At 52.3% G+C, this 14731-nt stretch overlaps 5 protein-coding genes across 5 annotated transcripts; 3 read left to right on the top strand and 2 right to left on the bottom strand.

The window, feature by feature from the left end:
• Nucleotides 1-1986: 1986 nt before the first annotated feature.
• Nucleotides 1987-3085, bottom strand: COCSADRAFT_120947 (uncharacterized protein). Its single transcript, XM_007703561.1, has 3 exons — nucleotides 2913-3085; nucleotides 2471-2859; nucleotides 1987-2419 (listed from the first exon to the last, which is right to left on the bottom strand). Exons 1-3 carry the CDS (start codon nucleotides 2937-2939, stop codon nucleotides 2245-2247), a joined length of 591 nt encoding a protein of 196 aa, XP_007701751.1. The 5' UTR covers nucleotides 2940-3085; the 3' UTR covers nucleotides 1987-2244.
• Nucleotides 3086-3341: 256 nt separating this feature from the next.
• Nucleotides 3342-3934, top strand: COCSADRAFT_94346 (uncharacterized protein; the record flags this gene model as incomplete). The annotated part of the gene is made up of 3 exons (XM_007703560.1): nucleotides 3342-3360; nucleotides 3409-3521; nucleotides 3602-3934. The coding sequence occupies 3 exons, from the start codon at nucleotides 3342-3344 to the stop codon at nucleotides 3932-3934; spliced, it is 465 nt and encodes a 154-aa protein (XP_007701750.1).
• Nucleotides 3935-4774: 840 nt separating this feature from the next.
• COCSADRAFT_94266 (uncharacterized protein) lies at nucleotides 4775-6322 on the top strand (the record flags this gene model as incomplete). The annotated part of the gene is made up of 4 exons (XM_007703559.1): nucleotides 4775-4924; nucleotides 5009-5529; nucleotides 5581-6164; nucleotides 6213-6322. 4 exons carry the CDS (start codon nucleotides 4775-4777, stop codon nucleotides 6320-6322), a joined length of 1365 nt encoding a protein of 454 aa, XP_007701749.1.
• A 2086-nt stretch (nucleotides 6323-8408) lies between these two features.
• On the bottom strand, nucleotides 8409-9062 carry COCSADRAFT_191620 (uncharacterized protein; the record flags this gene model as incomplete). The annotated part of the gene is made up of 1 exon (XM_007703558.1): nucleotides 8409-9062. The coding sequence occupies one exon, from the start codon at nucleotides 9060-9062 to the stop codon at nucleotides 8409-8411; it is 654 nt and encodes a 217-aa protein (XP_007701748.1).
• Nucleotides 9063-9186: 124 nt separating this feature from the next.
• COCSADRAFT_201026 (uncharacterized protein) lies at nucleotides 9187-13748 on the top strand (the record flags this gene model as incomplete). The annotated part of the gene is made up of 3 exons (XM_007703557.1): nucleotides 9187-9502; nucleotides 9861-10273; nucleotides 10345-13748. Exons 1-3 carry the CDS (start codon nucleotides 9471-9473, stop codon nucleotides 13746-13748), a joined length of 3849 nt encoding a protein of 1282 aa, XP_007701747.1. The 5' UTR covers nucleotides 9187-9470.
• Nucleotides 13749-14731: the final 983 nt, after the last annotated feature.

Below are 14731 nucleotides of genomic sequence, written 5' to 3'. Positions count from 1 at the left end.
CCGAATAACGGTAAAGAAAACAAGTTCGCGTGAATCGATCAAATCCGACTTCCGGTGATCTACCTATTTACCAGCTGGAATATATAAACGGTGAATAGAATGAATTTAGTTTTGAATCATCACTTCAGCTTCTACATACAATTATCTGACTTCAGAGACTTTTATAACCATCCTTTTCAATCAAGCAATCAACATATTTTCGAAATGCATTTCACGAAGGCCGCAGTTACAGTTGCGGCAGTAGCCAGCACCGCTTTTGCTGCACCAACAAACGGGAAGACTGTAACCGCCCCAGCCCGGCGCGAGACGAATGAGTTCGGCCCGTATCCTGTCGACAACTATAAGGAGAAGCGCGATTCAATTTGGATTGGTGACCACCCCGGGGATGATGAAAGCCCCGACATTGGTTATGCTTAGGTCAAACGCCAAACGACTGAGTTCGACCCAAATCCCGTGGACGACTACAAGGGGAAGCTCTAAAGTATAGAGTAGACACGGGACGCAAAGGAATGGAAGTAAGACGAGTATATAGGATATTTTCAACACTAGAATACCTTTTACGAAGAGATGTGGAAAACAGGGGGGCAGAGTAATCACCTACTACCGGGGATTACAACCAGTTTGGTAACTTTTACTATCTCAATTATATTGCTATGCAATTCCTTGCGCAAAAGGCTAATTGTGATTAAAGTATTGGAACCAAAAAAATGGCGAGCAGGAACAGCTTCAGCTCTGGCTGTATATTGCTTCAGCTATGTTGGCAGTGTCCATTGCTTTATCTATCAACTAGTAGCAAAGCTCTACAGCAACAGTCAGTCATGCCTTACCCGGATCGCTGCGAGGGTCCGCAATATACGGTGCGCACTCTATCTCACGACCCGCTCATTCAGCATATCAAAAACTTCATTACCGCCTCCGAGCAAAATTATGTTCAGACTCCAGCGTAAGTCTGATGCAAGGAAACCTTGGCAGAATACTTGGAAAGATTGAACCCCCAATCTAACTATCAATATTAGAAGAAAGAAACCAGATTCCAAAAGTCTTTGGGCATCACCAAAGATGGGAGCGTTATTTTAAGCCCAGAACGAAGGAGTTCTTCCGCATTACCTTCCTGGAGACGATGCTGTTGTTCAATGTGTACTCTTCTGTGCAGCTGAATACCAAGGCTTCACCGGAATGGACTGGACGGAGACACTACAAGTGACGCGTTATCTTGAGGGCCAGAATTTCGATGCACATTACGACTGGGCCGAGGACCCCAGCCAAACGGAACTGGACATCGAATCGCGATACAACCTTTTTTTGCAATGCTAGAGGCAGATTGCTCGCATTGTGGGACCGAGTTCCCGAACATAGCAGTGGACTTGGTCGCAGGAAGATGAGCATTGGTGCCACCTGGTCGAATGCAGTACTGCAGAGTCGCTCGTCATGTGTGCAATACCTGGTTCCGATACGTTCTGGTGCAATCTTCACGGAGATGGTGAAGGAGATACTCGCACATTGCACGCGGGGTTGCTGGTGGTCAATGGATCTAAGATTTGGGCTCAACATCTAGACTCGGCGCACAGTACTATAATTCGTTGTGAAGTTCGGTATGTACGTGCCGTGAGTAGGTCTGGAGGACGAACCATGTCATCCGCAATGTTGTGAACAAGGAAGAAGAGTTAACCTCAGCACCTATCAGTTGAGAATCCCTCCGTAACACATTACCGATATTGGTCAAGTATACTGTTCCTCAGCAGTATAGTTTTATAGGGTTGAGAAAATCTCTATACATTCTTTATCCCAATAGCTATCTATTGTTGGGGTTTGATAGCAGAATCCTAGACTTATATATGATAGGTCATGAGAGGAGTGCGTGTGGTCAGGAACGATTGAGGATGTTTTTTTTTCGGTGTTGCCTCATCACTGCAAGACAATTTCTCGAGTAGACTTCTACATCCAGTGAAATAATTTTTACGTCACAGATGCTCGCTGTGGACAATACGCGTGCTCAATCCTATCATTCGTGTTGCTGTCTTGTATGATGTAGAATAGCGTACTACAAGATTATTTACTCCGGCATTATATCCGCTTATGAGATACAACATGTGAACTGTACTATTGATCCAGGAAAAGTCCAACGCCATAAACAAATAGGTATCTCATAATCAAGTCATGAATAAACGCCATGCCCTAGACTTCGACGCCATCGTCTAAACCACAGTTTGCACCCAGTGTGAATACAAATACTCCCGTACCAACTCAAAGTGTCCGCCAGAAGTAGTTGGTGTAAAAGTGCCGCGAAAACTTGGGGTCAATATTGACCACATGCACGTCTCCCTTGGCTGCATTGCGAATGACAGCCTTGTTGTACTCGCCAGTGGTCGGGTCAGCTTCGACATCGATGCCGAGGGTACGGTAGAGTTTGAGTTTCAGTCTACAATAGCTGTTAGCCTTTGGCTTGTTACCTAGAGAGGTTTCAACTTACACAGTAGCATCTTCGTCTGCCTTGGGCTCGACGCCCCCTTCGACACCCTCCTCTTCTAGCTCGCTGGCTACATTTCCCAGTCTTGCTAGGTCACTTTGTAGCCTCTCGCCCTCAATTTCCAAATCGCTGGCTTGCTTCGCAATCTTAAACTTCTCAGTGTCGAGCCTTAGAATCTCTGCTGCATGGTTGGTCGGGTTGTGCTGTGACAGGGTGTGGTTGTGGTTTGCGGAGAGTGTTTGGTGAGTGCGGTTCAGCGCGCTTAGAGATGACTGGATGGAGCGCAGATGCTGTGTGCGGAACTCGCTCAGGGTACTGAGGGATTCGTTGATGCGGTGAAGTGAGGTTTTGTCATTGCCAATTTTGAAGTGCGAGGTGCATTGCGCAATGAGCTGCTGTTGTGTTAGTCGCTGTGCGCCAATCGCATAGACGGGATACTCCTTACAGCAGCGGGATCTTCATCGAGGAGCATTGTGAATAGTGTGCTTGAATTGCGTGATTAATGTGTGGATGTTTGAGTTTGATAAAACGTGTGCTTGGTTGTTGTGTGGCAGACTGGTGATCATGTGTATCGCGAGGAAGGCGTGGTGTTGATGTTCTTGTTTGGATGGCCCGTGCTAGCACCGCGTGCATGGCAACGGAGCCTGTGACTGTGGCGTGAGACACAGGTGTGGCGCATTTGTGGCGTTTGCAAGATCCGAGGCGTACGTCACGGTAAAAGATCGCCTGCTCGGCTTAGGCACCTGAAGCTTTCACGAGACCGCCCGCTCCTTGACGCCGAAAACTTCTACCAAGTAACCCTACGATACTCACCTACATAGGTCTTTGGAAAGACACATTTTGCCTTGGATTTCTCACAACACCAGCTGTCGCCATGCCGCCGTCATTACCGTGTGAGTGGGATAACGACTTCTGGGCCGACGAACGCTCATTCCCCTTAGATGCTGCCGACGTAGAGTCGCCCCTCAAGCCTGAAGAGCTGCAAGTCCTTCGCGCACAGTACGAGAAAGAGGGCGAATATGTTGGGTTGCAGACAAAGTTCAACTACGCATGGGTACGACTTCCCCGCTCTAACGGATGTACCTCCACATGTGCGCAACGCCATATGCGACAACCGAGCTCATGACACTTTAGGGCTTAATCAAGTCAACCTCTCGTCCCGACCAACAAGAGGGCGTGCGCTTGCTTTCTGAGATCTTTCGCAACTCGCGCGAGCGTCGGCGCGAATGCCTCTACTACCTCGCTCTGGGTAACTACAAGCTCGGCAATTACGCTGAGGCCCGACGATACAACGAGCTCTTGCTGGAGCTGGAGCCTGCAAACTTGCAGGCTGGGAGCTTGAAGAGTCTCATCGACGAGAAGGTTGCGAAGGAAGGGCTTGTAGGCGCCGCGATTGTAGGAGGAATTGTCGTTGCTGCGGGCGTGGTGGGGAGTTTGCTACTAAGGGGTGGCCCGCGCAGGTCGTGAAGTATGACCAACCGCGTTTCTCAGCCATGATCAGGACGGAGGAACGGTAAAAAGTTGGGCATTCGTGCGCGTTGATGATACACACACTTGGAAAGGCGTTGGTGGGCTCTATACCTCTGGCCAAGATGGTCAAACAACACGGCATTTGAATACTTGTAAATACAAAAACCCCGTAATTCGCACCTGTGACCACGGACGAATGTTGGCAGATGTCTGCGTCTGCTGCCTCGTCTGAATGTGACTACTTCAACGGGTGGACAAAGCTGGAAGCCAATGGAACATGAAAGAACCCGAGGGACAGTCAATGGAACAAACATACCGTAGAGTCACAACCGGGCAATCAATCGCATTGTGAACAAAATCACGCCAGCCGACCCGAGCTTCCTCTTACTTCTCGACTACGCTCATTCAAATCCGGTTTTCCTCAAGCGCCCGTTAGACGAGTTCCGACCGTCCTAGACGCCCGCGGCGGGACATTTGTTGGATCCCTGCCCCGATAGCAACGTCATTTCCATCTGACATCGTCCGCACCAAATCGCCAAATCTCGCCGCACGCTTCTTCTTGACATTTCCTCTGCCAACCCAAGACCTATTCAGTGCTTTTGGACTTCACAGTCATACCCTGCACCTGTCTGCATCTGCAGGGCGTCCCCGCTTGTACAGCATAACTGCCGACGGCGCATGACAGGGCTCCGAATTGATTGACTTGGGTGGTAGCTTCCGATCGACGTTTGTGCCTCTCCGCTACCAGACCGTTACTTCCTGGCTGGATTACTTGCACCAAACTCTCGACTACGCCCTATCACCCTATATATTACCCTACGCGACACGCACGCTATCATGGACCAGTCAAGTAGTGAGAATGCGCAATCACAAACCCAGCGGCCCGGCCACCGTGACATGATGTTTTGTCATGAGTGCGCCGATGAATGGTACCGGGATGAACATGGTCTGTCCTGCCCAGAATGCGGCTCAGACTTCACAGAGATCGTGAGTTGAGGCCATCAGACCCAGCTTCCAACTCACCACACGAGATGAAGCGGACATGAGTCGACTTTTGCTAATCCGGACCAGATTGAAGAAAACAACGATCCCCGAGATAGCAACATGTTTGGACACGACGGCGACGACTCTGACTCCATACCTGGTTTTGGACAAGGCCAAACTCGCAATCCGCACCATAATTTGTCGCAGAATGACGATCCGGAGGAGGACGACATTAGCAATATTCGATTCGTACAGACTGCCCCCGGACGCTACAACCTACAAGCTACTGTCACCAGGTCCGTGTCTCCCCACGGAGGCATGCCGCCAGGATCCATAGGCGGCTTCACGGCCATGCTGAATGGATTGACTGGCGCCGGCCTACGGCCGCAGGGCCAGCAACAGACTCCGGGGCAAGGCCAGGGCGAGGGCCTCTTTTCTGGTCCAGGGACCAATCGGAATCAGTCTGCCTTCCACGAATCACAGAACGAAGGTACAGAAGGAGGACCTCAAATCCGGGGAGGAAGATTTACATATCACGGCGGAGTTCGTCTCTTTCCTCCCGGCGGAAACGGCGCTGGGCGGGCCGAGCCTGTGGACGAGCTAACAAAGTAAGCAAGCATACTAATCCATAATGATGCAATTGCTAATGAGGTGGATAGCGTTATGACAGGGCTCTTTGCCGCGTTTGGTGCACCTCCTGGCCACGTTCACGCCCATGGCTCTCCTCAAGGTGGAGCCCAGGGCTCTTTTAGTGGAGAGCACACTCATGGCCCCGGAGAACGGGTCATGGGCAACCCCATTCTCAACTTGTTCTCTGCAATGGGCATGATGGTTCCTGGGGCTGGCAACATGGGAGACTTCGTGTATTCACAAGAAGGCCTCGACCGCATCGTCTCTCAGCTCATGGAACAAACAGCAACCAGCAATGCACCTGGCCCCGCCACTCAGGCTGATATCGACGCCCTACCCCGGAAAGAAGTTACCGAGGAGATGCTAGGTGAGGAGCACAAGGCTGAGTGCAGTATATGCATGGACGAGGTCAATATCGGCGAACAGGTGACTATGTTGCCGTGCAAGCATTGGTTCCATCACCCGTGCATATCAGCATGGCTGCTAGAGCACGATACCTGCCCGCATTGCCGAAAGGGCATCACCAAGGGTGGTCAGGACCAGTCTGGCAACCCTGCTTCATCGGGCGGTCACGATGATCCCACATCCCAGATGCCTGGTGCGTTCACTGCGGGTTCGGGCACGTCAACTGACCCCCACGATGAGCCTGCAGCATCCTCAGGTCCACAATCCTCCAACCAGGGCAACTCGTCTAATAACGGAGATGCAGGCTCGGGAAATGGTGGCATCAGCGACCGGATACGAAGGGGTCTGTTTGGATCTCCACATTAGTTTGAATGAGCAGTTTGTGTTTTATCAATATTAGCTGACACTCTTTTTTGTTTTATGCACAGGACGGAGGCACTTGAGGAGGAGAAGAGAGGATTTCCGCGAGGCGAGAAGAAACCAGCGGAGCGATACTGGCGGATATGCATGGGTCGAGAGTCACCTCAGTCGGGAAATCATGTCGAGGACCAGGGCTATCGCCGACCCTGGACGTGGCCAGCAAATGGCTTCGCTGCACGTCTTGCACCGCCGTTCGCAGTCTGAGGGCGCACAACCGCAGACGGGGCGATCGCCCAGTGGCGCTCCCACGTGTGCAAGTGGAGGTGCTCCACCGCCTGTTTGCTCCTTTGAAGACGACGGTGCGCAGCCTGCTGCTGAGTCGAGGGCGGCCAGGCGGAGCTGGCGATCGGGTCTTGCAGCAGCATCAGCAGCAGCTCGCACAATGCGTCAACGGTCGGCATGAATCGAGGGGGTGTGCATTGGCCGTCAATTACAGTGGTTTAGCGGGTGGGCCTTTTCGATGGAGTTATTTTGTGTTTCCCTCTTTCCCTCTCCCCCCAGCGTGTGAAGATGTGTTTTAGCGGGTTTCCTTGGTTTGCATAACTAGTGTATTTGTGTTTATTCTTCCCCTTCCATTCTTCCCTCCACGACGGACGGTCCAACAAGGTTTAGGTAGTAGCATAGTTTAGGGCGTTTTTTTAAAGTTTCAAATTGAGTTTCTGTCACTTGTTCACTAGTAAACCATTGCAGTTTTTTGCGTGATTATGTTCGTCTATAGTATACGGCTTATACATACACCAACCTACACAGACGGAATAAATGTCGACGACGGTGGTACTTACATCCAATACGAGGCTTACTTTACCTTTCAAGCTCCTCTCCCCCACGTAAGTTGACTGCTATGTACTAGTCCCCAAATTCACAGAAGCTCCTAGTGGTACGTACTAAAACTTGCCGGGTTACTACACACTATACTTATTCCCCCCTCATCCATTCCTTTTCGCGGCCTATCCCGTCCACACATGCCAAGCCCCGGTCTTTGCAAACTTAGCGGTGTCGAAGGGCGCCTACGCCTACGCCTACGCCTACTCTACTCTACGTATGTTACGCTAGAGGCTAAGTAGTAACTTGAACCTTACGAGTGATTTAAATTCCGCTCTCTTGGCGGGGGTTTTATGCGTCGTATTTTGGCTCCCGCGCGAGTGTCGACCGCTGGGTGCTAAATGCAAGCGATGATCTTGTGTGATTGGGAAAGAGGCGGTGGGAAGAGTGGGAGAAAGAGATGCAGTGAGGTTGGTGTTGGCGCGGGGGAGGGGGGGGAGGGGTTTGGGCGGCGCTTGTGCTTGTTCAACGGGCGAGGCGGCGGGTGCGGATATGCAGGGTATAATGTTTGCGAAGGGAAAGAAGGGGGGTAAGAAAAAAGGAAAAAGGCCGAGTGCGTGGTTGCAAGGGAAGGGGGTTGTGATGATGGTGTGCTGTGCGCGTTTGATGCGGTGAGGGATACGAGAACAGAATTTTTTTTTCTTTGCATGTCTTGATGTTACGATTTCTTCGTTGTGTATTTCTATTTTGCTCGGATTGTTTTTATTCACTTTTTTTTATGCATGAGGGTGGTTGGTTAGTTGGAGGGAATTAAGCTTTGGGGCTTTGGGACATTTGGGCGAGGCAAAAGGTCGTCTTTGACTACTAAGGCGATCACGAGCGTGATACTGACATGGGGGCGAGGCGAGGCGTGCAACAGGACGAGACTAGGGCGCTTTGGGCGAGTGGAAAAATGATGCTGATGGTGCGGATCGCCCGAACAACGCATCAACGCATCGACCGCTTAGTTTTTCTCTTCCTGTCATTTGAACGAGGGAACAGGGAAAGAAAAGAGGGAAGTCAGCCCCGTAGCCCTGTTTTTTTGTTTGCTTGGTTGGCCGGCTGGCAGATGCGGGTGTGCATGATACAGGGTGCTACTGTCCAGCTTGTTGTTTAGTTGCCGCGGACCTCATACCGACGTTGGAAAAAGAAAGGAAAGGAAAGAATACTACTACATGTTCACATGTTTTGAAAGATAATAGGCAAACAGGAGTGAAACAGTGCTTCGTTCTCACAATCCAACAGAAAAAAAATCACAACAAAAAAAGGCCGTGTGTTCCTGCAGACCATTGGCGTTCGCATCATGCCGAGTCACATTTTCACGCGTCGTGTCCGTGCTGGGGCCTTGTGCGGGTGATGCGAGCGCTCGGTCAACAGTTTGGGGAGGGGGGCAATTGGGGGGGTTGGAGGGGCAGAGTGGGAGAGAGCGAGTCGAGTGAGTTGTGTCGTGCAGGCTACCGCGCGTGCGAGAGAAAAGGTCGTTGGTCGTCTGAAGGTGTGCAAAGCATGTCGTTCTTGGACGCGACGTGGTGGTACTGACGTGCAGAGCTGTGATTGGCGTAAGGGGGGTACCCGCGAGCAGTGGTGGAGACTTGGTGTGCTGGTGAGGAAGAGAGGCGGGGGGCGAGTACAAAAGGCTGGTGGTGTCCTGGTGCATCTTCATCTTCAGACAGACTCCTTGACTGACCATCAAGGAAACAAAAAGGCGATGACAGCAGCACCTGTCCGTGGCCTCACCGTCGTCATCGTCAATGGGCAGCGGTGGTAGTGTAGCAGTAGTAGTGGCGGTGGCAGGGTTGTTAGTCGAGGCGGTAAGAAAGGCCAGGGGTGTGGAGCCGCGTGGGTGGAGGGTGGCGGGCGCGCGCGGACTGTGACCGCCCGTCATGCCATGGCATGGGCTTTTGTGTCTGGCGGCTTTGGGCGCGCATTAAAGCGTGTGAAGGTCAAGGCCGGGTCACAGCTGCTAAGAGCAATAGCATCGTATATGACTGGCTCTCCCCTCCCACCTGCTCTGTATCATCCTCGTAGCCGACTGTTAGCGCCCGACTGCCCACCAGGGCTTGCATGCAGGATCCAACGTGTTGCTGTGCTTGTACATAAGTAAAGCTCCATTTCGTACCGTGCGGTGAGGAGACTTGACGGCCCGCCCACATTCAGAAAGGGCAACAAAATTTTCTTGTCGACGGACGTTCCCTTGATTGGATTGCCCTAAATCTGCCGTCCTAGTGGCGCTTCATCGAAAGCCCACCCCGACCAAACCCGACCGACTGATAGCACAGGAAGCGCGTGAATCATGCCGAGCTGGGGCAGGAAAGAAAGCTATGAGTGAGTCGCTGCCCCGTCAACGCCCTTCCCTCTTCCTCCTCCCCTCCTCCTAACCTCACACACACCCCTCCTTCCCCTCACCACCCACCTGCTTCCCAAGTGTGTGGACTGCACCACGAAGCACTTGTTTTCCTTTTCCCATATCCGAGCCGCTTTCGGTAAGAAGCTCTACCCATACCCTTTGGTGTCCTCTTTGTTGCACCCTCAACCCATCACCTATTTTTTTTTCGGTTCCCTTCATTACCTGCCCCACCCCCACTTCCCATCGTTGACCTGCACCACTGTCACATGTCAACTGGCCTGTTACTTGTTGCCTACCTCTCTTCTATCAGACCAACACACTAACACTACCTCACAGGGTCTCTTCAAAAGAGCAGAAGCAGATCCTCGCCGATATCCAATCCGGCTCTCAGAAGTTCAGCAGACGGCTCCTCCCAGCCCGAACATTGAGCACTAGGAGGGACAGGAACGCTGAGCCTCTGGTACCCGTCACGGTCACTGCCGAAGGAAGCCAGCAAGAGGACCGCCGCGGACGCAAGTCGATAAGCTCAACCCGACCCGGCATCCCCAAGCGAACCAGCAGTATGAAGAGGGCGTACAACTACTTCTTTGGTGCGGGCGCTCCAGTGCCCGCTCCCGTTGCTCCCCCGGTCACTACCACCGAGGCTACACCACCAAGCAAAGAAGACGTAAGGCCCTACGACAATGGCGTAGATACCCCGCCTGAGACGCCCCGCGAGGCGCCCAGACGGCTAAGTGAAGACGAGGCCGGTACGTAATCTGCACATGTCCCCTTCCCCCCACCCCACCCCACCCCACCTGCCCAATAACACATTCTCCAGCGATTCCCTACTATCCAATCTCCCTCCATGCAAGAGGGTCTCCACTAAACACACTACCTCCGAGCAACATACTGACCTACGGCTCTCCCCCATCAGCAGACTCTCCATCACCTCCTTCACCAGATGATTCTGACAGCCTTGAGACGCAAATCTCTAAGCTGAAGAAGAAGCTTGCCCGTGCCGAAAGTGACCTCGACGAGGCACAGCGCGTTGCTGCCACACAAGACGAGCATGTGCGAAGTCTAGAGGAGGACCACAAGGAGCGCGAGAAGGAGTTTGAGTCGCGTGAGCAGACCCTGCAGCAAGACAAGAAGGAACTCGAGGAGCACATGGTTAGCGTTGTTGTACAGCAAGTACGTGAAGCCAAGGCCAAGGAGAGGAACACAGTCCGTGAAGAATGCGAGACCGAGTTCCAAGCTAAGATTGCCGACGTGAACCAGGAGGTTGAAACTCTCCGCGCCACCGTTTCCGACCTCGAGAAGTCTATCGAGTCATACAAAGCAGAGATTGAGGACCTCAAGGCTCAGATTGACAGCCAGCAGCCAGCCGCCGCCACTTCTGAGCCTGTTGACAACTCGGCAGAGCTTGAGGCTAAGGAGGCAGAGCTTGCTACTGTCAAGGCACAGTTGGAGGAGGCGACCGCCGCAAAGAGCAGCTCTGAGAAGGAGCTTGCTGAGGCTCTCGCCACCATCGAGGAGCTCAAGAGCAAGAATGCCGACACTGTCGCCAAGTCTGAGCTTGATGCTCTTGCTTCCGACCGGGACGCTCAGAAGACAAAGGTCGAGGAGCTTGCCGCTGAGGTCGCTGTCTTGAGGTCAGAGCTCTCTGGACTGGAGGAGCTCAAGTCAAAGCACGCTGAACTCGAAGCCGCGCACAGCAAGCTCTCCGACGAGCTTGCTATCCGTGGTAGCCAGGACGCTGATGCAGAGAAGGCTTCCAAGGCCGAGGCTGAAGGTCTTCGCAGCACCATTGCTGAGCTACAGGCTTCTCTCAAGGAGGCCAAGGACACCCTTGACCAAAAGGCTTCCGACCTCGAGGCTAAGACCAAGGAGCATGCTGCTGCCACCGAGCAGGTTGCGTCTCTTACCGAATCTTCCAAGACCGAGGTCGACAGCTTGAAGACTGAGATTAGCGATTTACAGGAGAAGCTCAAGTCCGCCGACTTGTCCAAGGGTGACTCTGAGGAGCTTGCTGAGAAGGTTTCTGCTCTCGAGAAGTCGTTGAAGGAAGCACAAGACAGCCTGGCCGCCAAGACATCTGAACTTGAGGCATCATCATCTTCTCTTGCTTCCGAGAAGGAGGCTGCTGTCAAGGCCGCCGAGGAGGCCAAGAGCAATGTCGACTCCCTCACTGCTAAGATTGCCGAACTCGAGGCTTCTCTCAAGGAAGCTCAGGAAAGCCTTTCCGCAAAGGACGCTGAGCTTGAGGCCGCCAAGGGTGATGCATCCAAGGCCATCGGCTCTGCCAAGGAGGAGGTTGCTGGACTTCAGAGCACTGTTAGCAAGCTTGAGGCTGAGATTGAGAGCGCCAAGGGTTCTTCCGACGAGCAGACGGCTGCTGCCAAGAAGGAAGCTGAGGAGCTTCGCGAGAAGGTTGAGAAGCTCGAAGCTGAGTTGAAGGCCGAGAAGGAGGAGACTAGCAAGGCGTCTGAGGCTTCTGCCACCAAGGTCACCGAGCTTGAGGGCTCGTTGAAGGAAGCCCAGGAGAGCCTTGCTGCCAAGGAGTCTGAGCTGACCGCAGCGAAGGAAGAGGCGAGCAAAGCCGTTGAGTCATCCAAGGGCGATGCAGAAGGTCTTCAAAAGACCATCTCTGACCTCGAGGCTTCGCTCAAGGAGGCCAAGGATAGCTTGTCTGCTAAGGAATCTGAACTCGAAGCTGCCAAGGGCGAGACTACCAAGGCTACCGAGTCTTCGAACGCAAAGATTGCTGAGTTGGAGGCTAGCCTGAAGGAGGCCCAAGAGAGCCTCACTGCTCAAAAGGCCGAGTTGGAGTCCAAGTCCGCTGATGCTGGCAAGGTTGCTGAGCTGGAGAAGGAGCTTGCTTCCGCCAAGGCTGACCTCGAGGCTGCCACTACTGCAAAGGACAAGGAGATCGCTTCTGCAAAGGCCGACCTCGAAGCTGCCACCGCCGCAAAGGAAGAAGCGATCACTTCCGCAAAGGCTGACCTTGAGGCTGCTACCACCGCAAAGTCTGATCTCGAGACTGCTGCCACCAAGAAGGATGAGGAACTTGCTTCCGCCAAGGCTGATCTCGAGGCTGCCATCGCTGCAAAGGACGAGGCCACCAAGGCTACCGAATCATCCAAGCAGGAGACTGAGAGCCTTCGCACCACCATCAGCGAGCTAGAGGCATCCCTAAAGGAGAAGACTAGCCAGCTTGAGGCTAAGGAGGCTGAGCACTCAGAATCCGTCAAGGCCGCTGAGTCCTCCAGCAACGATAAGATTGTTGCACTTGAGAAGGAACTCGCCGAGGCCAAGGCTGAAGCCAGCAAGGTTGCCGACCTTGAGGCTAAGCTTGCTGCTAAGGAGTCGGAGCACTCTGAGGCTCTCGAGGCTGCACAGTCATCTGGCAACGAAAAAGTCTCTTCTCTTGAGAAGGATCTTGCCGCCGCAGAGAAGGCAAAGGAGGCTGTGGAGGAGGAGCTCAAGGCATCCAAGCAGGCTGAGGCCGAGGCCAAAGAGAGCGCTGCAAAGGCTTCCGAGGGTTCTTCCAAGGCAGAGGCTCTTGAGACGGAGATTGCCGACCTCAAGGCATCTGCTGAGAAGTCGACTACCGAGAAGAATGAGCTGGAAGAGAAGATCAAGGCCAACGACACCAAGATTGCTGAGCTCGAATCTGCCGTTGAGGCTGCCAAGGCCAAGGAGTCTGAACTCACTGCCCTCCAGGCTAAGCTTGACGATTCCACCAAGGCCTCTGAGACTGCTACCAAGGACCTCGAAGCCGCTCAGGCTGAAGCTGCCGATGCTAAGAAGTCACTCGAGTCCGTTCAGGCCACCCTAAAGGAGAACGAGGAGAAGACCACTGCCCTGCAATCCGACTCGGAAGCTTTGAAGAAGGAGCGCGACGAAGTCAAGGCTGAGCTAGTATCTGTCAAGGAGCAACTCGAGAAGGCTGAGGCTGCCCAGGAGGAGCTCAAGACGGCCAGTGCTGAGGTTGTCGAGAAGGCTGAGGCTAAGGAAGCTGAGCCCGTCAAGGAGGAGGCACCCGCTTCTGCCGATGTCCCTGCTACTGATGACATCAAGGAGACTGAAGTCGAAGTACCCTCGGAACCCGGTTCCCCCAGGGAACCTGAGACTCCCTCGACACCTAACCCAGATGACAAGGACGACGATGGTGAGGCGAACGGCGAACAGACACCTGGCGGCTCTAAGAAGAAGAAGAACAAGAAGAAGGGCAAGAAATAAATGTCTTGATACCTTTTGATCAGAATGAAACGCGACGGAATCAAATGATGGAATGAATTCGGGATAGGATTAGGTTGGTTGGTTGGTTGGTTGGTTTGCATTATACCCTTTTGCTGCACTGGCAACCCTAGCCAAGCGGCTAGCTGTGTGTGTCTTGTGCGTGGGAGGAGGTCCACTCTCAGACTGCTGAGTTTGTGTCTTTTTTTTGGTTTTTTTTTCCGGCCCTTGATATGTAGTAATGACTCGCTCACAGCAGCTCCTTTTTCTACGTCACAACGCAATAACAATGATGCGTGTGTGATGGTGGGAAAAGTACGAGCGGTGCAATATGTAGGCGGCAAATGAGTATGAAAGAGAAGAAAAAAAAAGATGGGAGAATGAGATGAAATGTCTGAACGGTAGATAATGAGTTTTTATTTTCATGTTGGCCACGCTTCTTTTGTTCGTAGACGAAAATCAGAATATACCCTACTCTTCTTTACTACAGTATTTTCGAATCAACTATGATACTTGGTGTCTCTTTGAAGCTCAGGGCAATTACCTATTTGTAAGAAGAAGAAGAAGAAGAAGAAGAAGAAGGTCCATGCTACATGACGTATTTTCAAATCTCGAACAACATTGTTGTATCGGCTCACCTCTTGCCCTCATAACCCCTGTCCTTATCACCTATCTGTTATTTATAGCAACGGGAAACAAAAATAAATAGTAGATGCGGGAATGTATGAAATTGATAGCAGTGTCACATGACTTGAACTATGTAGGTCCATAGGACTCTTAGTCTGCGACTACTACTACTACTACTACTGGGCCTTTTTTCTTTGATATTAATACGGAAAAGAGGGTAGTATGCGTGGATATAAAAAAAGACGTGACGATTTGCTATTTTACTGGGTATGAAGATTCTTCAAGTCTGGATATTTTGGGAAATAAAAGCAGTTCATATTTATTATTTTTGGGGGGGGGGGGGGGGGGGGGGGGTTGGT

Source organism: Bipolaris sorokiniana (genome assembly GCF_000338995.1).
Source record: "Bipolaris sorokiniana ND90Pr unplaced genomic scaffold COCSAscaffold_10, whole genome shotgun sequence".
Taxonomy (NCBI): Eukaryota; Fungi; Ascomycota; class Dothideomycetes; order Pleosporales; family Pleosporaceae; genus Bipolaris; species Bipolaris sorokiniana.
This window is presented reverse-complemented; position numbering and strand designations above follow the sequence as displayed.